The sequence below is a fragment of the Schistocerca gregaria genome, chromosome 2 (genome assembly GCF_023897955.1).
Source record: "Schistocerca gregaria isolate iqSchGreg1 chromosome 2, iqSchGreg1.2, whole genome shotgun sequence".
In the NCBI taxonomy this organism is placed as follows: domain Eukaryota; kingdom Metazoa; phylum Arthropoda; class Insecta; order Orthoptera; family Acrididae; genus Schistocerca; species Schistocerca gregaria.
In genome coordinates, this window is record NC_064921.1 from 1,000,859,052 (window position 1) to 1,000,883,288 (window position 24,237).

General features: G+C 42.5%; 1 protein-coding gene across 1 annotated transcript in view; it reads left to right on the forward strand.

Moving 5' to 3' along the window:
- The window catches only part of LOC126336082 (potassium/sodium hyperpolarization-activated cyclic nucleotide-gated channel 1), a 1,174,950-nt gene that overhangs the window by 553,265 nt on the left and 597,448 nt on the right, over positions 1-24,237 (forward strand). The window contains exon 5 of the mRNA XM_049999562.1: positions 17,084-17,327. Within this exon, the coding sequence (XP_049855519.1) occupies positions 17,084-17,327 (244 nt within the window). The remainder of the gene's footprint in view (positions 1-17,083; positions 17,328-24,237) is intronic.

Sequence of the window (24,237 nt, forward strand, 5' to 3'; positions counted from 1 at the left end):
GTGACACTGAGGCAGTTGTTGCAACCATGATTACCAAAGTGCAAAGGGCAACTGAAGTAGGTGGAAAGATTCGCGTCTTCATCAAAGTAGATGGGGAGGCAGTAGTGTCGTATCTCAGTGAAGAATCTGAAACGTTTCACTCTGGACAGAAGCACGAAGAAGAACTACGGATCAAGTCTAAAAGAGTTCTTGACCATGCAGTTAATACATAAATACTGAATTAGCAGTTCGCGATGAGAAGCAATCTCTCTCCCGTATACAATCACTCCAAAGAAAAGGATACAAAGACTACAGGGTAATAAGTGTAAAATATTGCCTAGGACTATAGATAGAGAAATTCTGAATGAAAGGCGTTTGTCTGTCGAGAGGGCAATGCGTGAAGCCTTCAGGCCTGCCGTAAAAGAGTGTTATAGAAAAATTACAAAACTCAAAGAAATTGTGGTCATATGGTTGTATGTGACACCTTTGTTATTCTCCAGACACTTATGGACGAGGCATAAACTGAAATTGAGAGTTGCAAGGCAAACGCGGAAACGCTTAACTAAGTTTCCAATTGCTCCTTTACAAATTGAAACAAGGAAGTATTCCCTCAATTGAATCAGTGCAACACGGTAAAGCAGAGTGACACATGTTTTATTGCCATTATCGTTCCGAAACAACTCAAATCGCTAAAATCGAAGGAAGCTCCAAGGCGCGATTGAACCATATCAGATTCTACACTGTATTTGTGGCGGAATTAGCCCTTCTTTTAACCATAGATTTATCGAACAAAAAACAGTGATCACTGTTTGGGAGCAAAAACAGAAATGAAGGAGAAGTGACCCACGGAACTACAGTCAAATTCATTTGTTGTAGGATCTTAGAACATATTCGGAGCTCAAACGTACTGAAGTATCTCAAACAGAATGACCTCCTCCATGCCGACCACGACGAATTCTGAAAACGTCGGTCATTTCAAAGCCAACTCGCACTCCTCTCGTGTGATATCCTGAAAAGATACACATCACGACAGCTACGCTTACGATAGACTGTACCACTGTACGGGATGTCAAGCGAAATTTGAGACTTGATTGAGGATTTTTTTGTAGGGACGACGCACCATTTTATCTTGAATGGACAGTCATCGACAGCTGTACCTTCAGTTGTGCCCCAGAAAAGAGTATTCGAAATCTTGCTGTTCATCTTGAATATTAATGACGTTACAGACAATACTAATAGTAACCTCAAACTTTTCACAGCTGAATAATGTATTTTTAATAAAGTACTGAATGAAAAATCTGCAGTAATGTTCTCGAATTGTGATAAGATTTGAAAGTAATGCAAAGAATAGTAATTTGTTCTAAATACTCAGAACTGAAAAAATGTGTACTTTATTAAAATAAAAAAAACACAGTATCGTATGACTACAACACGAAAGGGTGTCAGCTGGAATCCGGTAGCTCATACAAATACCAGGGTGTAACAGTTTCCGGGGAAGTGAAATGGAACGATCACATAGACTCAGTCGTAGGTAAAAGAGGTGGCAGTCCTCGTTTTTTACGGGAGAATCATTAAAAATTCAATCAGTGTACACATCGCAGTGCTTCCAAAGTAATTAAAAAAATGGTTCAGATGGCTCTGAGCACTATGGGACTTAAGATCTGAGGTCATCAGTCCCCTAGAACTTAGAACTACTTAAACCTAACTAACCTAATGACACTTACACATCCATGCCTGAGGCAGAATTCGAACCTGCGACCGGAGCACCAGCGCGGTTCCGGACTGAAGCAAAATAATTACAGAACATAAATACAGCCACTTCGGTCGCACAACCGAAATGGCTGTATATACGTTCTGTACCTAAATAGCGTACGGTTGATGGATCACCGCCAAAAATATGTTTAAAATTTCAAGTGTAACCTCCCAACTGTTTAAATAATTATAACATCCACATTTAGTGTAACCTGCCATCAGTTTACTTCCGTAACCTCGGAATAATAAAATGTGACTAACCTCTCAATAAAATTGAGACTCATATACAACCTTTCAATAATTAACTTACTGTGAATCTAAACTGGTAAATCTGGACGTCAGCAATGCTGCGTCATGGCCCAGAAAAATCATTCTAAATAAATTGAAAATTCTTACCTCGATGAAGTCACCGGACAACGCTATATATCTGTTCCTATAATAAATTTTTCTGGTACAGCCCAGTGCAATGCTGGCCATTACATTTATTATGTATAGAAAGAAGCAAATGATTTTTCTTTGCGATAATACAGATGACCATGAATAAGAAAAATTAGTAAAATCTTTAAGTTCAGATGAATGATTGTCAAAAGTTACCTTTATAAGAAAGATTATTCTTAAAAGATTTTTTAAAAACATTTGCATGGGACTTGAGATAACAATAGTACAAAATGAGTTGTTACAAATTACATATGCGCGTGGCAGCTTTTACCTTGTGCTACTTCGATCAGGCACCGCCCTCGCTCTCCACGACCGGCCCAATCTCCCTACTGCCAGCTGCTACTCTTACTACTGCTGCAGACACTGCTCTCTGGTCTGCGATTCTATTGTAGCTTACATATCGCAGGCAGCGCGTGTGCAATCCATCGAAGTTACATCTGCTCGAGTGTGCTAGCAATAAATTGCTATTTCATGGACCTCTTACACAAGCTTTCAAAATACTAATGCGATCGGTCCTGGAATAGTACTCATGCGTGTGGGACCCATACAATACAAAACTAAGGGAAGTGCTTATCGCATTCATTGCGTATCAGCACGAATGGTGACAAGTCTGTTTGAGAATATCACGGAGATGCCGAAGAAACTGAACTGGCAGACGCATGAAGATAGAAGCAAACCGTCTGGTGCAAAGTTTCAGGAACCAACTTAAACTGATTAGAAATGTACTACATCCTTCTATATACCACCGCCGTATGGATGGCTAGGGGGGATGTTACACTAATTACAGTGGACACAAGACATTTAAACAATCATCTTTCCCCGTCCTCCGTACAAGAATATAACGGTAAAAACCTCTAATAACAGATATAAAGGGAAGTACAGAGGAAAATACCCACTGCCATGCACTTTACAGTGATTTGGTAGATGTAACTCTAGAGGACTAGAAGTCCTTGTCGTCTCCTTGTGGCTTCACCGTTCATCACCTCTTTCCAGAGAAGCTGACGACAGTAGCATGAAACAACCGACCAGTTTCATAGATACTCGTTCCCAGGGGCCGGGCCGGGCCATAATTATGCACTCCTTGTCAAAGTAGTTTATGTTAGTGGATTTCCTAGTTTTCGGCCCCTATCCTTGCTAAAACAAGTCTCCATTCTTCTCTGTTCCGCTTCTATACGTTGGTTACCGCATCACGTGACCAGAAGCCTAGCATTCAGTTTCACGAGGTACAGTGTTCATAATGTTGTGGCTTCTCAGTGTACACGCTGCAGTGAGCTGCAACTGGAAGACGCATTCGTTGTCGTTGTTGTTGTTGTTGTCCTTGTGTTCTTCAGTCTGGAGACCTGTTTGATGCAGCTCTCCATGCGACCCTGCCCTTTCTTCTTCTTCTTCTCCTATTTTCTTTTTTTTTTAATAAAAATATATGGTTCCGACCAGTAGATTCTTACACTCAACTACATAACATTTCGTATACCCACAGCATAGAAGCTATTTACTGTGCAAGCCTCTTCATCTCCGAATAACTACTGTAACCTACACCTCTGTGAGTCTACCTTTTTTTTTGAGGGGGGAGGGGGGGAGACATCACTCTTATGCCTGGATGAATGCGGCCCGCCAACTAATTTTTGTCCTGTGCCAACTTCTTTCTCCCACAGTAGCACTTGCAGCGGTGGCCGAGCGGTTCTAGGCGCTTCAGTCTGGAACCACGCGAACGCTATGGACGCAGGTTCGAATCCTGCCTCGGGCATGGATGTGTGTGATGTCCTTAGGTTACTCAGGTTTAAGTAGTTCTAAATTCTAGGGGACTGATGACCTCAGATGTTAAGTCCCATAGTGCTTAGAGCCATGTTTGAGCACTTGCAACTACGTCCTCAATTATTTGCTGTAAGTATTCCAATATCTGTCTTCCTCTACAGATTTTGACCTGTACAGCTCCCTCTGGTTCCGTGGAAGTCATTCCTTGTCGTCTTAACAAATGTCCTATCAACCTGTCCATCCTCTTTGTCAGTGCTTTCCAAGTATTACTCTCTTCCCGATTCTGCGCAGAACCTCCTCATTTCTTACCTCATCAGTACAATTAATTTTCTTCATTAGTCTATAGCACCAGAGCTCAAATCCTTCTCTTCTGTTCCTATCTTCCCATACTCCATGTTTCATTACCATACAGTACTGTACTCAAGACGTACATTCTCCGAAATTTCTTCCTCAAATTAACACCATGCCGTCCGGCGACACCACAGTGGTGCCGTGTTCAAAGTACTGCTCAGTGGCTGGCTACACCATGGTGGTGTTGTGAGCAGAGTATCGCGCTGTGGCCAGCGACAGCACTTTAGTATCTTTTGCATTCTGTTAGTGTTTTGTTTTGGTAACAATAAGTTACACTCGTTAACAAGTTCTTTATTTCTATAAGTACTTGTGCCCCTTCATCGTGGCAGACGAAACAGACGATACGATTATTTACGATGAATGCGCGGACGTCTTGTCTGACGTTCCCGACGAGTTGTCCGATTGGGAAACACTAGATATAAATAAATGAAAGTGATGGAGAATTTTCGGAACATAGTGGAATACGTCCAAGAAGAATTGGACGAACGCTACGGTTGCCAACTGATTCACATGGATCAGATGAAGTAGACAGTGCACAGTGGTCAGACTTTTATTTACCGAGGACCAATAATAAATTTGAAGGATCTCCGGGTCCAAATATATTCCCCAAAGATACACAGAACGTCGAGGATATCGTAGAATTATATATTGGAAACGATCTATTTGAATATATTAACAACGAAACCAACAAGTACTACAGTCCAAATTGGAATAGAAGGAATCTAGATAAAAAAAAATGCCAAATTTGTCAACGTTACCTGACCCGAACTTAGAAAAAGGTTTGGGCTTGCTTTACTTATGGGAATTGTAAAAAAAGCAAGGATAGATGATTATTGGTCAACGAATCCGTTGACAGATACACCGATGCCCCGCAACCGATTCAGACAAATATTATCATTTTTACATTTTTCCAACAATAATACACCGGATAATGCGAACTGGCTTTTGAAAAGTGCAAATCTTAATTGATTATTTTTCCAAAAAAAATGGTTCAAATGGCTCTGAGCGCTATGGGACTTAACATCTGTGGTCATCAGACCCCTAGAACTTAGAATTACTTAAACCTAACTAACCTAAGGACATCACACACATCCATGCCCTAGGCAGGATTCGAACCTGCGGCCGTAGCAGTCGCGCGATTATTTTTCCAAAAAGTTTAAAGGAACTTTCAATCCACGTCAAAACATCTCAATCGATGAAGGACTGATAATGTGGCGTGGACGACTAAATTTTAAAGTTTACAATCCGCCTAAGATTACGAAATTTGGCATACTCATGCGGGTGCTGTGTGATTAGAGTACGGGACACATTTTCTCATTCAAGATATATTCCGGTGCGGGATAGCCTTTAGCAAAAACAGTCATGGAACTTTTGACGCCTTCTTATGGAAAGTGGCATCACCCTACATGAATAGTTATTATAACAGTGTAGAACTTGCAGAGAATTTATTTGAAAAGAAAATTCGAGTTTGTGGAACGATACGGCAAAATAGAGGATTTCCGGAAAAATTAAAGAGCACAAAAGTCAATGTGTTTGAAGGTTGACATCAACGGAAAGGAGAAGTACTCGCACAGGTACGGAGAGCTTCGAAAACTAAGACGATACGAGTGATCTCTACAATACGTAATGCTGCTTTGACTGACGGTCAAATAAAATGTAGAAAAACCAATTACACAATAAAAAACGTGAAAATGTGTTAGACTACAACAAAAACATGAAATGAGTGGATCGGGCAGACCAATATTTCAGTTATAACCCTACATACAGAAGAACTATGAAATGGTCAAAAAAGGTTTGTATGTACCTCTTTAATTGCACATTATTTAATGCATTCCGTGTATGTCAAGACTTCAGTACAGAAAACAAGAGCCTCCGATTTCACGAGTTTTTATTTAAAGTGTCTGATTCGTGGATAAAAGACCATGTAGCTGCTTCTGAGCCAAACTTGGAAGTTGCCAATACATCGTGAACGTCTCATCCTGATGCGGTTGACAGGCTTTCCGGTCATATAAATCAACAGCAACAAATACTTATTTCCGAAACGAATAAACGAAAACGAAGAAACTGCCACGTATCCATGTATGACACAAAAAACAAACAGCGAAAAAAAAGAACAACAATCTTAATGTGCAAGTGTTGTGGAGCTGCGTTACATCTTGGAGACTGTTTTCTGCATATCATATGAAATACTAAGTACCAAAGCAAATCCAAATAAAAAAATGAAGCAAACAAATTTTCTATTTATTTACGTACGTATATCTTCGAAACTTCAAGGAAGTGAGGGAACAGGGGTGAGAACTTATGAGAACTAACGACGAGATTAGTAAAACGTAACAATGTATAATCTCCCGATAATGACAAGAACGGCCGGCTACAAGCCAAGTAATCCGAATTAGAGCTGCCGGCGCCAAGCGAATCCATTTGTAAGAGAAGTACGGATGGCAAAGTGTTGTGGCCTGTGTTTGATACTAGTAGACATCTCTTGACCAATCCGGCCAGAGTGGCCTAGCAGTTCTAGGCGCTTCAGTCTGGAACTGCGCGACTGCTACGGTCGCAGGTTCGAATCCTGCCCCGTGCATGGATGTGTGTGATGTCCTTAGGTCAGTTAGGTTCAAGTAGTTCGAAGTCTAGGGGACTGATGACCTCGAATGTTAAGTCCCACAGTGCTTAGAGCCATTTGAAACATTTATTGTGACCAGGAGTGCCCTTTTTGCCGTTGCTAGTCTGCTTTTGAAGTCCTCCGTGCCCCGCCCGTCATTGGTTATTTTACTGCCAAGGAAGCAGAATTCCTCAACTTCATCACATTCGTCAACATCAATCCAGATGATAAGATCCTCGCTTTTGTCGTTTCTGCAACTTCTCAATACTTTCGTCTTTCTCCGACTTTTTCTCAATGCACATTCTGTATTCAAAAGACTGTTCATTCCATTCAGATCATGTAATTCTTCTTGACCTTCATTCAGGATAACAATGTCATTTGTGAATCATATCACTGATATCCATTCCCCTTGAATTTTAACTTTACTCCTGAACATTTTTTATTTCCGTCGTTGCTTCTTCGATGTCCAAATTGAACAATAGGGGCGAAAGACTAAACCCCATTCTTACACCCTTTTTAATTCGAATTTTGTTCCTGTACATATTGTATATTATCCGTCTCTCCCTATATATTATCCCTATTTTTGTCAGGATTTCGAACATATTGCACCATTTTATAATGTCGAAGGCTTCTTCCCGCTCGACAAATCCTAATAACATGTGTTGATTTTTCTTTGGTCTTGCTTCCATTATCAACCGCAATGTGAGAATTGCCTCTCTGGTGCCTTTACCTTTTCTAAAGCCAAACTGATCGACATCTAGCACATCGTCAATTTTCTTTTCCATTCTACTGTATATTATTATTGTCAGTAACTTGATGCATGGGCTTTTCAGCTGACGGTACTGTAATTCTCGCACGCATCAGCTCTTGCAGTCTTCGGAATTGTGTGGATGATATTTTACCGAAAGTCGGATGGTATGCCGACAGACACACCAATGTGAAAGTCGTTTTGTTACTACTTCCCCCAATGATTTTAGAAATTCTGCAGTATATGATGTAAAGTTCTCCAAAGCTCTTTTAAAATCTGATTCTAATATTGGATCCCCTGTCTCTTCTAAATCGACTCCTCCTTCCTCTTCTGTCACATCACACAAATCTTCCCCCTCACAGAGGCTTTCAATCTATTCTCTCAACTTATCTTGTCTTACTCGCAGTCGGTTTTAACATAAACCAGCAGTGTGATGTTCATGGCTTATCGACTTATGATTTTGATACTACTTTGAAATCTGTTTCGTCCGAAACATAGTAGTCTTACCAGTTGGCACATTAAAACTCTGTGTAGTACTGTCACTGAAGCTACGGTCCTCGCAGGTCCAGCAGCAGGAGGGGGCTCTCATGCCCCACATACCAATGATCGAAACCAATTTACAGATTTAATCTGAGCTTCTTCAATTTGTAGTCACGGCTTCCTGGATGTAACAATAAACAAGGCGTAAGATCAGCGAAAGGGGATAAAAGGGAAATGGAAATAGTGGGTGAGAGGGAAACCAAACACAGAGAGGGAAAGAGGAGATGGAAAGAGGAGGTCGAGAGGGATAGGGGGAAGAGGAAAAAGACAGAGACATTGGGAACAGGAGGTGATGGAAAGAGGCAGGGGGATGATGAGGAGATAAACAAAGAGAGGGGAGAGGAGGAGATGATGAGAGGGGAGGCGAGTAGGAGATCAGAACATACATCCAATTCCAGTATATATTCAGGAGTCGCAAATCATTACGGGCTTCGCTACTACGATATGTAAAAGTATACATACATTTATAATGTTTTTTATGTGAAGCTAACAGTGAAGGCGAAAACCTTTTGTTTCAAAATGCCTCATACATGACCGCAGTAGAAGAAGAAAAAGTTTAATTTCATTGCCAGAGACTATAAGAATTCTTCTAGTCGCCTAGTGAACTTTTCCATTTCAGTTTATACACTTAAATACAATGTATGAAATATATCAAATTTTCATTAATTTGAAAACTAGTTGAGGAACAAAAGAATAAACGGAAATTAAATTGCAAACGAGATAAAATATGAAGAATTAAAGAGAAACATAATCGATATCAGAAGTATAATTTATAGAGGTGAGACCCTAGCAACAGGTTTTGCTAGATCTCAGTGTGGTCGGAACCTCCGACTGAGTCCGAATTTTGACGTAAACTGCTAGAACCGTTCTAGACGAGCACAAAGACAACGGTGGAATCTGTGATAGGGATGGGCACATATTACGCCATATAGTGTCGTGAATACTTGAATTCTTTTTGCAAGTTCTACCAGCTGTCCGTTTGCTGACTGAGGGGCGACCTAGTTTCAGGTGTTGGATTTTATTACTTGGTCATTGAGTAGTTTCGGATGACCTTTCCAAAAATGTTATCGTGTCCTCAATTCATTGCTCGAGGATTCTTGTAGATTACTTCTCTGTATATTCTCTGTGTATTAGCGCACATCTAACGATATTACATTAGGTTTAGTCATATTCCCTAGAACGTAAGGTGAATTTTCTCTGGGACGTGGAAATAAGTCAGTCATGCGCATTTAATTTAAGTCAGATACCATCAAATGACTTGACTATTTCAGAATCCGACACTGATTCGGATTCCCCATTCAACCCTATTATCGATATGGTGGAAGGTAAGAGATACTCGGCCTTCATACCATGGACGCACCTTGCTCCCAAGGAGTGCCCCATATTCGCCGCGGCCATGTCACGTGGGCCCGTCCACGACGTCACAGTTTCCATAAAAACCATGACGCCACATCTGTCCAACAGTCCACGCTGTCCTCTGAAGCCTTCAATACGGGGCACTAACAGGAGAGTGATTCCAATCGCTCCTTGAACTGTTCGCGCACCCTTACGACGATTTTCGCCATGCTCTGCAGTTTTCGTCTGGCTAGTCGTTCACTTTGTCGACAACAGGGAATGTTCGTTTTTTCGTTGGTCTCCAAGTCACTATCATTGCGTGTGACCATAAACTGCGTTCTACCTACGCTGAATAGTACAAACTATTGCGTTACAGATCTAGTTTTAATTATAAAATACTCTAAGTCATTAGATCCGTTAATTTCTATTACGAAGCTCCTAAACTGAGTAAAAGGAGTTACCCAACAAAAATCTCTGTAAGTCGGTCTCAAACACCATTACTTTATCTACGTATATTTAACGTGGTCTGCGAGGAAATTCAATCCACATGTGGCCTTATGTGAGACTCCTTTCCGTACTGATTTTACCCCGTTGAAGACTTTGCAGAGGTTGTTCGAAGCTATAATGTTATACAGGGTGATCAGGAACCGTCACAAAAGCTTTTAAGGGTATTGCAGGGAAGGTTGTGCTGAGAAACAACGTTTAAGAAAAAAATTTGATACGTTGCACCATTTGAGAGTTATTTTGCATTGAAGTTAGGCAGTGAAGTAGCCACGCGCGCAAATTCAAGCATTTGCAAACGCTAAAATGCGGTAATGTACAGACATTTGTGGCCATGTTGTTGAAGTATTCATTACCAATTAAATTACGCCTATTTCGGCAGTGATAATTTAAGCTAGATGAACAAAAGCTACGTTTGGTCAGTTGGAGGAAACGAATCGGAGAACATATTTGGCGACACCGCTTCTGGCGGATGCTGGAATTAGCGCGTTTATCGACCTGATTGCCCAATTTAAGTGCTACAGAACTCAGAAACTGCACAACGTATAGAATATTTTCTTCATTGTTTATCAGTGCAAGCTCCCCTGCGACAAAGTTGCAAGCTTTTCAGGCTGTTTCTAACCATCCTGTATACATACTTATTCAACTTTTTCACCAATTTGCCGAGAAAATGGTTCAAATGGCCCTGAGCACTATGGGACTTAACATTTGAGGTCATCAGCCCCATAGAACTTAGAACTACGTAAAACTAACTAACCTAAGGACATCACACACATCCATGCCCGAGGCAGCATTCGAACCTGTTACCGTAGCAGTCGCGCGGTTCCAGACTGAAGCGTCTAGAACCGCTCGGCCACCAGGCCGGCAATTTGCCTCTAATAGATGATGATGAAGTCCCATACTCCTTGACAGAGCGGTGGGGAAGGCTGCGGGAGACCTGCACCACCGTACTAGGCAAGGTCGTAGTGGAGCTGATTTGCCATTGCATTCCTTCGGCGGTAATGGGGATGATGATGATGATGAAGACGACACAACAACATCCAGTCATCGCGAGGCAGGTGAAAATCCCTGACCCCGCCGGGAATCGAACACGGGTACCCCTGCTCAGCAAGTGAGAACGCTACCGCGAGACCACAAGCTGGGGACCTCAGAATAGAGAAGTATTGGTAATTAGCTAAACAAACCTTCGTAGAGCTCAGCCAAGGTGCCTCATTAATTGTAGCCGATATCCAATTTCTCCTTACTGTATTCTTACAAACAATCATGCCGGAGGAACATCTGCAACTGAGGATGATTGTAGAGATTAAAATGCTGCTTCAGTTGTAATTTTTTTTTTCTTTCATTTTCCATTGCTTAGAGCACGACCACTTTCGGGCTGTTACGAGCCCATCATCAGATGTAATACCGAAAATAAACATAATACCAAAGTTAATAATAATTTTTACAAACAGTAATGCACGTGAGACGACAAAAGAAGAGGTACCATACAATATTTCTAGAAAACAGCAGCCGGGTTAGGTGCTGTAAAACGTAAATCAAGGCCAAAGCGATACCAGCCAATACAACGGATAACAGTCTGGGTAAAGGAGTATGTAATAAACACCAGGACACTTACACTTTGTGCTGAGATCCTCAGCGCCGCGATGAAGAGTACAGGACGAGGGGTATCGCCAGTGAGTGCAGAGCACGGAGCAACGTACACGGAGGAAGCAAACTGGTGAACACTAGCAGAAGCACTGCCATCTGTTGACGGTACGAACAGCGTGAGACCGGCCGTTCATAATTTGAATTAGCGATTTACATGCAAAAAAGTTGTATGAAAAGCGTACATTATGAGTGGTAAAGGAACATATTGAAAGAGGGCAACACAGTAAATCCCGTAGTAAATCCCTTAACTGGAGGCCGGTGACGTACAGTTTATGCATAAACAGTAAGGCACAAAGATTTTTTTTTCTTTTCCACGAGAAGAATGCAAATTTAAATTTAGTGGGAACGCAAAGGCGACATGGAATAACGGGGCATAGTCAAGAGCTACAATAAATTACGCATGTGCCGCTCCTATTACAAAACATCTCACTACTAAGCAAAATGGATGGCAGTGTGCCGCGCACTTTACTTTTTACCGCCCTGCCAGTGTCCAACAATGTTTGTTTGTCTAGCTAAAAGCTGTAGTAGAAAATACTAGACCACTACTGTCTATTGCAGGTCGCAACATACATAGAATTGTCCGGTAACCGGGATGTGGCTAGCTGCTGAAATAAAAGTTTTAACTTGGCAATATAAATTTTCAGGTGTATTTTTACGATAAAGATCACAGTTAATACTGCCATGTCCTTACTAAGTGGAAACACAATGTAAAGTTCACATGCACACACCAGAATCACACACGTAGGCAATTTATGGTATTTACACCCGTTACCGAAGTTAATAGAGTTCACTGGATCGTTTAGTTATGAAAATGCTCGCTCAAATGTTGTGCACTCTGCTCTACACGTAATACCTGTTCCAGTCTTGGATCGCACAACACGCCACGCGGTTTTAACTAACAATCAACAGCAATGATTTTGATATTCCGTACGAAATTTGTAGAGCTTCCACTATACCGTTCACTTAAATACACTTTGCACTACTTCGCGAACTCGTAATTAACAATTTTCCGTGATTTTACAGTACTTTCGTCGGAGCTGCTTTCAATGACATGTTTCTATTTCGAACCCTCAACCCCCACTTCTCTAGATCACACCAAAGGCTTTGTTCCAAACATAGATTGGCACGAGCCTGCATTTTTGTGATTGGCTGATATCATAAACAGATAATCAGGTTTCAGTATTATCCCGCGCTAACCCGCACTTTACTTCAGTTACAAATCATAGTAAAACATTTCTTTCTATGGCAATTGCTAAATAAATAATTTTAGAAAAGAATCAAATACAAATTACTCCTTCTGAAACTACCGACTAATTTGTGTTCTACTCACGATTTATTAGTACCATAAACTGACTGCACATTTAATTATAGTACATCCCCGGTATAGTTAAACTGCTACTTCGTGAATAAACAAAACAATTTTCATTTACTTCGGTTCTTCTTCACTCATTCAACACTCACGCTGCTAATTACTACACATATAAAACAATTATAATTATGCAAATACGTTAAATATTAATCAAACATAACACTACAACATTGTTTTGACTACGACTGCTAGCCCTGTCCGTCAACTGCTGACCTCTGCCGCCTACTAGTACAACTACGTGCAGCTCTGTAACTCAGGTCCATGTCAGCTGGTGACATCTGTCCTAACAAGTGAAAGGAGCAATGCGATGGCGCTGCGCCTCAGTAGCTAAACCTCAAAGTACTCGCTGTCAAAAAAACCTCTACCATGTAATATCTATCAATTACCTTGCTGTATTACTACTATTTTCAATCTTGCAACTGAAGCGGTATTTTCGGTATCCTATTTGTTGAATTTTTTTCTCAAATATTTCGGTGGCTGCGTATTCTGTAAGGGGAGTGGTACTACTTTCTATTTCTGTACTCCTTAGAGCTCCTGCTGCTTCGCGCAGTGCTCCAGTCGCGGATGCTACCCGGCATCCAGGCCGCTCTTCAGATTTTCTCAGAAACGTTTGTTAGCGAACCCGGACTAATGTTCTGTACTGAACCGGTATGAAATTGTCCATAAATGGGTCTCCTGCCTCGAATTGACCTGCGGAACAGGATTAAAATTCTCCCTACCCCTGTAGCACTAACTTTAGATTTCATCAAGAGCGCCTCGTTCATCATACGCCACCTGTAGGTAGCTAATGACTCCACGCTCCGCAACGCAGCCTCTTCCTTTGGGGCGCGTATATACGTCGCATGGAAAATCGGCAGATTAAGCCTAATTACATGTCCACGCACGGGTCCGCACTTACCGAATGCCTTCTGTGGTTCCGTATTCGCGTAAAACGAGTATTAACCAATGAGAATCGCTCGCACCCGGTTTGATACAACCAAACGTAAAACATCAGCTCTGCCACATTAGGCCCAAGATCCACTTCGTAAAGTAACTCCATTTCGCCAGGCCAATGGCCCTTTCGTTTAACATTTAACGCTTACAACCAATTAAGCTCACTCTTTTTCATTGGCTGATTCCTGCTCCCGCATATAGCGTTCCTAAGCATAGGGCGGCATTCTGCCCTGACATTCCAAAAGGTTATTTTTGATAGTTTCTTGATACTGACGATATTGCTAAAAACCGCAGACCTGATGTAGATAAGGTGCCAGCAGCGCACGTTGCGGTTAGATAAGGAAGTATTATATGAATAATGTATCTGGAAAGACGCCGCACGTGGTGCAACATTTAATGACTTACAGAGATGCCGCGTTATTATAGGAGAAGGCGTTCGCGCCTGACAGTGTATAAACCAATTGATAATTTGCTTTTACTACTGAGAACTATGTTGGCGCACAAGTAATTCTGCATGATCGGTCAGTCTTTTGTGTTGCTGTTGTAGACTTCACTACTGTATTGCCATCCTTTCCAGTTTCCTCTAACTGCATCGACACTGCCGCACGATTATTGCTGCGATGTCGTCGTGTGTACATTGAAACGATGTCTTACTCAGTAAGATCACTGCGAAACATACAGCTGTTTATTCGTTTTTTGTAAATTTTGTGAATTTTCTTCATTGTTGACTGATCAACCAGAACATTATGACTACCTACCTAATAGCTCGGAGACCATGGCTGCGGTTACCCTTGACGCTGCATCACAGACAGGAGCGCCTGCGATGGTGTACACAACTACGAACCTGGGTGCATGAATGGCAAAACGTCTGTTTACAGCATCATGATGGTCGCATTCGCGTTTGGCGAAATCGCTGCGAACGCACATTGGAAGCGTGTATTCGTCATCGCCGTACTGGCGTATCACCCGGCGTGAAGGTATGGGGGTGCCATTGGTTACACGTCTGGGTCACCTCTCGTTCACATTGACGGCACTTTGAACAGTGGACGTTACATTTCAGATGTGTTACGACCCGTGGCTCTACCCTTCATTCGATCCCCGCATTTCAGCAGGATAATGCACTATCACCATTTGCAGGTCCTGTACGGGCGTTTCTGGATACAGAAAATGTTCGACTGCTGCCCTGGCCAGCACTCCAGATGTCTCACCAACTGCAAACGTCTGGTCAATGGTGGCCGAGCAACTGGCCCGTGACAATACGCCAGTCACTACTCTTCGTGTTGATGCTGCATGGGGAGCTGTACCTGTATACGCCATCCAAGCTCTGTCTGATTCAGTGCCCAGGCGTATCAAGGCCTTTATTGCGGTGAGAGGTGGTTGTTCTGGGTACTGATTTCTCAGGATGTATGCACCCAAATTGCGTGAAAATGTAATCACATGTCATTTCCAGTATAATACGAGGGCTATCCACAAAGTACATTACGTTTTGGAATTAAAAATAAATAAAGTATTTTGGAATTTTTTTGTTATATACAGATGAAAGCCACACTTAAATACTACTTTTCTACATAGTTGCCATTTAAATTAAGTCACTTACCGTAGCGATGGAGGAACTTGGAAATTCCTTCGTTGTAAAATTCGGCCACCTGCGCCTTCAACCACGTAATGACTGTCTTTTCCGACAGAAAAGGCGTGATTTTTTTGGATTTCCTGGAAGAGGTACTACAATAAACTCTCATAGGCATTGCCAAACACTGCACAACCTCAGAAGAGCAATATAAAACAAGGGCAGAGGAGAGTTGGGCTCAAAGATCTTGCTGATTCACGACAACGCCCGGGCCCACACGGCAAATGCCACTCGTGAAGTTCTCGAATCTATTAAGTGGGAGTTGTTTCCTCATCCGCCGTACAGTCCCGACCTGGCACCGAGCGACTTCTACTTATTCCCAGCAATGAAGAAGTGGTTGGCTATGCAGCGTTTTGATGACGACGCACAGCTTCAAGAAGAGGTAACCACGTGATTGAAGGCGCAGTGCCTTAATTTAAAAGCCAACTATGTTGAAAAGTAGTATTTAAGTGAAGCTTTCATCTGCATATAATTAAAAAAAATTTCAGTACGTAATGTAATTTGTGGTTAGCCCTCGTATATTTGCCCAATGAATACCTGTTTGTCAACAGCATTTCTTCTTGGTGTAGCAATTTTAATCGCCAGTAGCGTAGTTTCCGAAATGCTCGTGCCGAGTCTGCAGGCAATTGAAACGTCCCCTTAGAAAAATTAAAGCACGACTGTGCTTAAGCTGACACACAATATTTTTAGCGCAACGCAATCTGACTTCCAAAAATCCCTACGAAAGAATGGCCCTGACTAACATCAACCTATACGTTTCACAAATCACTTACCTCACAAAAATCTTCGTTACTCAAGCTACCGCAATACAGCGAGCGCCACTACTGCCAGCTAAATAAAAGATTCAAACTACTGAAGGCACTAACTACTGATAGGCATAGTTAGCAAATGAAAGATTTTAATACCGAACAAACAATGTATTTACCTTAATAGTCATAATATATATATATATATCAGTTCGTGACACCAATTCTTACACATTTCAATACTCCGCCATCTCTCTCCCCACGTCCACCACTGCTGGCGGCTCACCTCCAACTGCGCAACGCTACGCGCTGTTAGCATCCAGCTGCCGCTGCCCGACACTACAGTGGCAGACAACAATGCAAGCTAGCCACTGACTGCGCACAGCACAGCCAGTGATTTTTCATACAGTGCGCTATGTGGCGTTACCAATAAGAAACCCTAAACAGCCTACTTACACAATGACAGTCTGCCCTCGGTCAGATTCAGATAGATCGCGTGCCTTCCTCATGCTACACTCGAACATCACGCTTACTGATACATGTTTCTTACTGGCAGTCATTCCTCACCAGGTGACGCTGCTGTAAGCAGGACGGGTATATATCGATAGTGGGACGGTGTTCATAATGTTCTGGCTGATGAGTGCATGCGGTACACTGTGTCTGCTTCGAATACTGGACCACCTGCTGTCGCAGGCAGACTGATGCTCTTTGCTCGAGCCGCAGGAGTGCCGCGCTGAGCGGGCCGGTGTGCCGCTGTGTGCCGCAGCGGTCGTACTTCTCGTCGTCGCGGGATTCGCTGTCGGCGGCGTACGTGAACCGCGCGGCGGCGGTGTCGACGGCGGCCAGCGAGCTGGACCTGTCGCGCAAGGCGCGCCGGCGCGAGCTGCGCGGCCGCCTCAAGCTGCCGCCCGCCACCGCCGCCTTCGCCAAGTCCGCCGCCGGCTGCGGCGCCGACGCGCCCTCCCTGCTCGGCCGCTGGGGCGAGCGCGCCTCGGGCAGCATGGGCCCCGGTGAGTAGGCGGCGCAGCCAGCGGTCCACAGTCTCGCAGCTCACGCCGCCGAGTCTTTCTCGACCACATGGTTGTACGGTCCTTACTCGCAATGGCTTATCAATAAATAAATTTGTTGATGTATCTCCAACACCACGAATTCACGAGGAGGTTCCTGCTCCAAAGACGTTGCAGTATACTTCGTAGCTGTATCAATACGTATCATTGCAACAGTCATCCAACACTGACCAACAAGATTGTCAGTAACAGTGTGGTGTAAGACCTTCGGTACACACACCATCTGATTATTTGACTTGTCGCTCTAGCGAAGTAGGCGAGTGTCAGCAATATGTCTCGTGGTCTTATCGTGGCGTGTTTATCTTCTGCAATTACGTCAGACGATAGAAATGCCACTTCCACGCTTAGAGTAGCAGATTGACGGTGACCAACTTTAAACAGAACTTGATTAATTTTACCACATATTTATTAAAATAATAAAAAGCATAGAAATTACTTAACTTGATGCTGGATGCTGTTTACAATTGACAATCTGAAGTTCCTTTGGTCTTGGTACGTTAATCTTATTCTTACATATCTGTGATGCTTGACAAAGTTATTCATTTATCTACATGACTATGTACAAGAATATGATTATTAGGGGCAGACTGAAACTTGACTATAGACTGGTGCAGACTAATGCAGACTAGTGCAGACTGATGCAGACTGACTAATCTGAGGTCTCTACTCTCGTTATAATACCTCAAACGTTCAGGTATCACTGCGCGAGTGTGATCTGCGAGGAGAAAAGATTCTACATTAGCAGCAATGTCACTGGCTCCGTTACATATTAATACGCGGATTGGGGAAGCAGAATTTGGTCCGTCTCTAAGGCAGCGCCATCTCGTAGTGCGGAGACGGACGAGCGCTGCGCCTGTTTTGTTGTGCTTAGCGGGGCGCGCTCTAGTGGGAAAGTTGTGTACGCGTCGACTACGCGGAACTATGTACACAACAAACAGAAAATTAAAAGTCAAAACGACTTCCTCGGAAAACAGTCCGTCCTTTCAACACATCAACCAGAACGGACGAACTGACGTTCATAGTATATTCAGCCTTCATGTCCTAAATAGATTTATAAATAGTAGGCCTCCATCGGAAGACACGATGTATACTGCGACGAGGCAAGCTGCCGCCTATGCGACAGCTACCGGAAACACGCTTTATATAGACGACGCGTCACCCAAAGTCATGGACTCAGAAAAATTAACAGCCAGGCTGAGTGCGCTTATCCGCGATTAGGAGCTCTAGGCGCGAGGCCAGCCTGGCGCGGAGACCATGATCGTCAGTTCGTCCGTTCTGGTTGGTGTCTTGAAAGGACAGACTGTTTTTCGAGGAGGTCGTTTCGACTCTTTATTGTATAAATACACAAATACACAGGTGCTAAAACCAAAAGCAGAAGCTTTGATGTATGGGAAGAAGACATGGGAACAACTTACTAGACTCGAGATCGCCCACGCAACCCACACAGGTGCCTAAATTTGAGTAGAACTTTGCTTTTAAGATAAATAAGAGCCAAGTCAGGTGTCCCTGAGAACCAACTGGGAGAAACCACGTGTTGCTTAACGTGAACAAAAGAACACGTGGGTTGCAAACTCACTTCACAGACTGTAAGGTTTGAGAACATAATAACAGATAGAAAAGTGTAAAACAATAACTTTAGAAACTATAGAAGGTTATTTCATTCAACATCTACATCTGCATCCACTCTCCGAGAGCCAACTGACGGTGTGTGGCGGAGGGTACCTTGAGTACCTCCGTCGGTTCTCCCTTCTATTCCAGTCTCGTATTGTTCGTGGAAAGAAGGGTTTTATCCTTGTGGTCTCTTCGCGAGATATGAGTAGGAGGGAGCAATATACTGCTTGAATCATAGTCTTCCACTGGAGTTTATCTATCATCTCTGTAACGCTTTCGCGATTACTAAATGATCCTGTAACGAAGCGCGCTGCTCTCCGTTGCATCATCTCTATCTCTTCTATCAACACTGCGCTGCTCTCCGTTGGATTATCTCTATCTCTTCTATCAACCCTGTCTCGTACGAATCCCACACCGACGAGCAGTATTCAAGCAGTTGACGAACAAGTGTACTTAACCTACTTCCTTTGTTTACGGATTGCATTTCCTTAGGATCATTCCAATGAATCTCAGTCTAGCATCTGCTTTACCGACGATTAATTTTAGTCTGGTCATCCCATTTTAAATCACTCTCTAACAACCCTACCACAACAAAGGTCAAAAATTAATTATGATTGAGGTGTTGCTCACGCAGCTAAATACCGCATTTTCGGGCAACAACAAAGTTACATTATGTGGCAGGTGTCATTAGAGCACAGTTAATAAAGTCATTTCATGAAATAATGGCTAAACTAGGCACTCATCTTTTCGTGTTTCCCACGCTGGTCTCGTTGTGAATTCATGGCTCTATCGTCGAAAATCTAGGTAGTGATGATTCCAAGCTCGGATGCAAAGAGGACTAGGTGTTATTCTGCGATATTCAAAAGTTTTATAGATGTGTTTCACAAACCATTCTTGAAGATTAAACCTTTGAAAGTTACCACAATGGTGATGTAAAAAAGTAATCAGCACTCCGAATTTAAGTTACACTTATTTTTTAGTCCTTTTGTTGCAGTATCACGTAACACACAAAACATGACTTCACAACATAAAACATACTTGAAAATGTCTTCCTCACTGTTAAAGCTTACATTTTATAAACTGACTACAATTTGCGCCTTTTCAACATGACGACCAAGACTTGACTCTCTAATAACCGCTTACGAGCCCAAAAATCAGAGTTACAAGTACGTCAAAGATCATAGTTACAAAAAAGGAATACACATAAGAATAATATCATTGCAACATAAACATACCGATGTATCAAAGTACCTCTACATTAATAAAATCAAATCTGAATGTTGTCTCAGAAATATTTTAACTACCTTACAGAAACACAGTAGAATATGGCTGGTATCGAGAGGTTGAGGTGAGGTGCCGTAATGGTTACGTAATTCAAGTACCATTAACCTGCGACGAGACAAGCTGCCGACTATGCGACAGCTACCGGAAATACGCTATTTATAGACGACACGTCACCCAAGGTCACGGACTTAGGAAAGTTTACAGCCAGGCTGAGTGCGCTTACCCCGGCGTCTCGTTTTTGAGTTCTAGGCGCGACGCCGGCCTGGCGCGGAGACCATGGACGTCAGGTCTAGTTGATGTGTTGGAAGGACAGACTGTTTTTCGAGGAGGTCGTTTTGACTTTTCATTTTCTGTTACTGACAATCCTGTTGGTCAGTGTTTGGTGACCGTTGCAATAATACGGTCGTGGTCAGTGAAACTATTGTATAAATACACAAATACACAGGTGCTAAAACCAAAAGCAGAAGCTTTGATACATGGTAAGAAGACATGGGAAGAACTTACTAGACTCTACATCGCCCACTCAACCCATAAACGTGCCTGAATTTGAGTAGAACTTTGCTTTTAAAATAAATAGAAGTCAGGTCTGTCTGAGAATCAACTGGGAGAAACCACGTGTTGGTTAACGTGAACAAAAGAACACTTGGGTTGCAAAACTCATTTAACAAACGGTAAGATTTGAGAATATAATAATAAAAAAAGTGTAAAACAAATAGCATTATCAACTATAGAACAGTGGTTCCCAGCAGGTGCTCCGCGAGACATGGCAGAGGGGTCCGCAAGATGCTATTAGAATAAAAAATATATATAAAATGTATTTCGTATGATAACAGATTTTTTGTTTTGGCCGCTTCCTCTATGAGCAGAGCATTAGCCAATGCTAACTTGTGCGTCTAGTGTCTTCCTAGAGCCGACTAACACTAGCATACTCTAGCGCAAAACTAGAATTAGATAGAGGCAAATAGTTCTTCTGTATGCCGTTAGACTGCGCGCGCTGCCTCTTTGCAGCTGAAAACTGACAGTCGCTTTACACAGAAACTCGCATTTCAAACGACTATCGGTCATTGTTAATTTATTGCCAGTACTTTCACAGGTGTTGTTGTTTACATATTCAATATTCTGTGTTAAAACTGTAGTGTTGTAAAGCAGAAGCTACAGTTCGCGAAGTTGAAAATGTTTGTAGTTTCAAGTTTGGAACACAATATTTCAGAAATAGTGGACTCAAAGGTCAGATTGAACTCACCTCATTAAGAACTGAAAATTAAAACTAACTGTATACTGATGCAGTACTCTGTTGCAACTGTACTTTTATCAAATAAATAATACCTTGTATGAATTAGTGTTTTCTTATTTTTCACGCATGACTACGCAATGCAATCTCAAGTGTAGTACACTTGAAAGACCAATACAGTCAGTTTTAATTTTTTCCTCTCATTTTCAGTTCATACTCATTTTTTATTTTGTTAACGAGTTTGTTACATTAAACACCCAGATTTGAAGACAAAAAATTTGAGCAATAATCAAAAATTATTTCTAATTTGAAACAGTCTTAAGCTCAATATTTTTTTCAATAATGAATATGTCTATGTTTTTTCTAAGTACCAAAAATAGAAAACGTATAAAAATACTCTTAATTTGGCTTTTTTAGGCACTTGATACTGTTTTATGACAAGGTAACAATCATGCTCTATGAGCGGGTCCTCGAGAAAATTTTGTTGGGAACCCCTGCTATAGAAGATTATTTCATTCCATGAGCGGTGCCTCTCTAAGACGTTTAGCTAGATCGGCAAACAGCGGCAGAGTGCCTAGTCACACAAGGCTAGACCCAGTCCTTCACATCTAACGTAATTTTCTGGGCGACAAAAATATATCGCTGCAGGACACATACTTCAAGAGATATGACGCCATGAACACTGAGACGCGTCAGGAAACGCCGCATTAAGTGCGAAGTTTTAACTTACACTGAAGGGCCAAAGAAACCGGTGTGGGCATGCGTATAGAAATACAGAGATATGTAATCAGGCACAATACGACGCTGCGGTCGGCAACGCCTATGTAAGACAACAAGTGTCTGGCGCAGTTGTTAGATCGGTAACTGCTGCTACAATGGCAGGTGAGTTTGGACATGGTATTATAGACGACCCACGAACGATGGGATACAGCATCTCCGAGGTAGCGATGAAGTAGGGATTTTGCCGTACAAAAATTTCACGACTGTACCGTAAATATCAGGAATCCGGTAAAACATCAAATCTGCGACATCACTTCGGCCAGAAAAAGATCCTGTAACAACGGGACCAACGACGACTGAAGAGAATCGTTCAACGTGAGAGAAGTGCAGCCTTTCCGCAAATTGCTGCAGATTTCAGTGCAGGCCCATCGACAAGTGTCAGCGTGCGAAACATTCACCAAAACAACATCGATATAGGCTTTCGGAAACGCACGTCCACTCCTGCAACCTTGCTGACCGCATGACGCAAAGCGTTACGCCTCACCTTGGACCGTCAACACCGACATTTAGCTGTTGATGACTGGAAACATGTCACCTGGCCGGATGAGTCTCGTTTCAAACTGTATCGAATGGATGGGCGTGTTCGTGTATGGAGACAACCTCACTAATACACGGACTCTGCATGTTAGCAGAAGACTGTTGAAGCTAGTGGAGGCTCTGTAGTGGTGTCGGGGGTGTGCAATTGGAGTGATTTGGGACCTCTTATACGTCTAGATACGACTCAGCAGGTGGCACGTACGTAAACATTTTGTCTGATCACCTGGATTCAGTCACGTCCCCTGTGCATTCCGACGAACTTGGGCAATTCCAGTAGGACTCCACACGTACAGAATTGCTACAGAGTGGCTCCACGAACACTCTTATGAGTTTAAAGAATCCCTCCAGCTATCAAACTCTCCAGACATGAACATTATTGAGCATATCTGGGATGCCTAGCCTACGTGCTCTTCAAAGAGATCTCCACCCCATCGTACTCTTACGGATTTATGGACGGCTGTGCGGGATTCATAGCGCCAGTTCCCTCCACAGCTTCTTCAGATATTAGTCGAGTCCATCCTCCACCATGTTGCAGCACTTCTGCATGCTCGTGGGAGGCGTACACAATATTAGGCAGTTTTACCAGTTTCTTTGTCTCTTCAGTTTGTTTATTCTCTTCTACTAAGACAGTCCTACAAGTCGCGTCAGATTAAGGAAATCCCTAACACCTGGCAGCATCTTTGACAATTTTCGAATGCGAAGCGCAACGGCTGTAGGCGTAAACAATAGCTGTTAAAAGGTGTGTGATTTCCTAAGGGACCAAACTGCTGAGGTCATCGGTCCCTAGACTTACGCACTATTTAAACTAACTTTAACTTATGCTAAGAACAACACACACACCTATGCCCGAGGGAGGACTCGAACTTCCCGCAGGACAATAGTCGTCAGTAGAGCTATGAAGAGGCGTTGCCATAAGAGAAGTTTACATAATCGTGTTGTAGACAGCTGTGCCCACAGCACAGAAACTTTCCTGTATACTGTATTTATACGGCTGTGCTAATACATATTTCTTTGTTCGACTTTTACACATTTACAAACCAGTTTTCACGAGCACATGGAAATGAAATTTTTTCGATATTACACTACAAACACAGCTCATTTTTTTTTTTTGTTTTCGTTTCGAATAGGAAATTGGCGAAATGAGTACATAGGCAATGCCGGGTTTGTCATTTAGTTCTAGATAAACTTCACGTAATGTTTTCCTGCTACAGCATATTTTTTTCTACTTTTTTCTAGCCGCCAAAACTTTTGTGAGCCTCTACGATTCTCTATCAAGTTTCAACGTAGACGTTACCACACATAAGTGGCATTTTATATTCCCTGCATGATCGCCGGCCGCTGTGGCCGAGCGGTTCCAGGCGCTTCAGCCTGGAACCGCGCGACCGCTACGGTAGCAGGTTCGAATCCTGC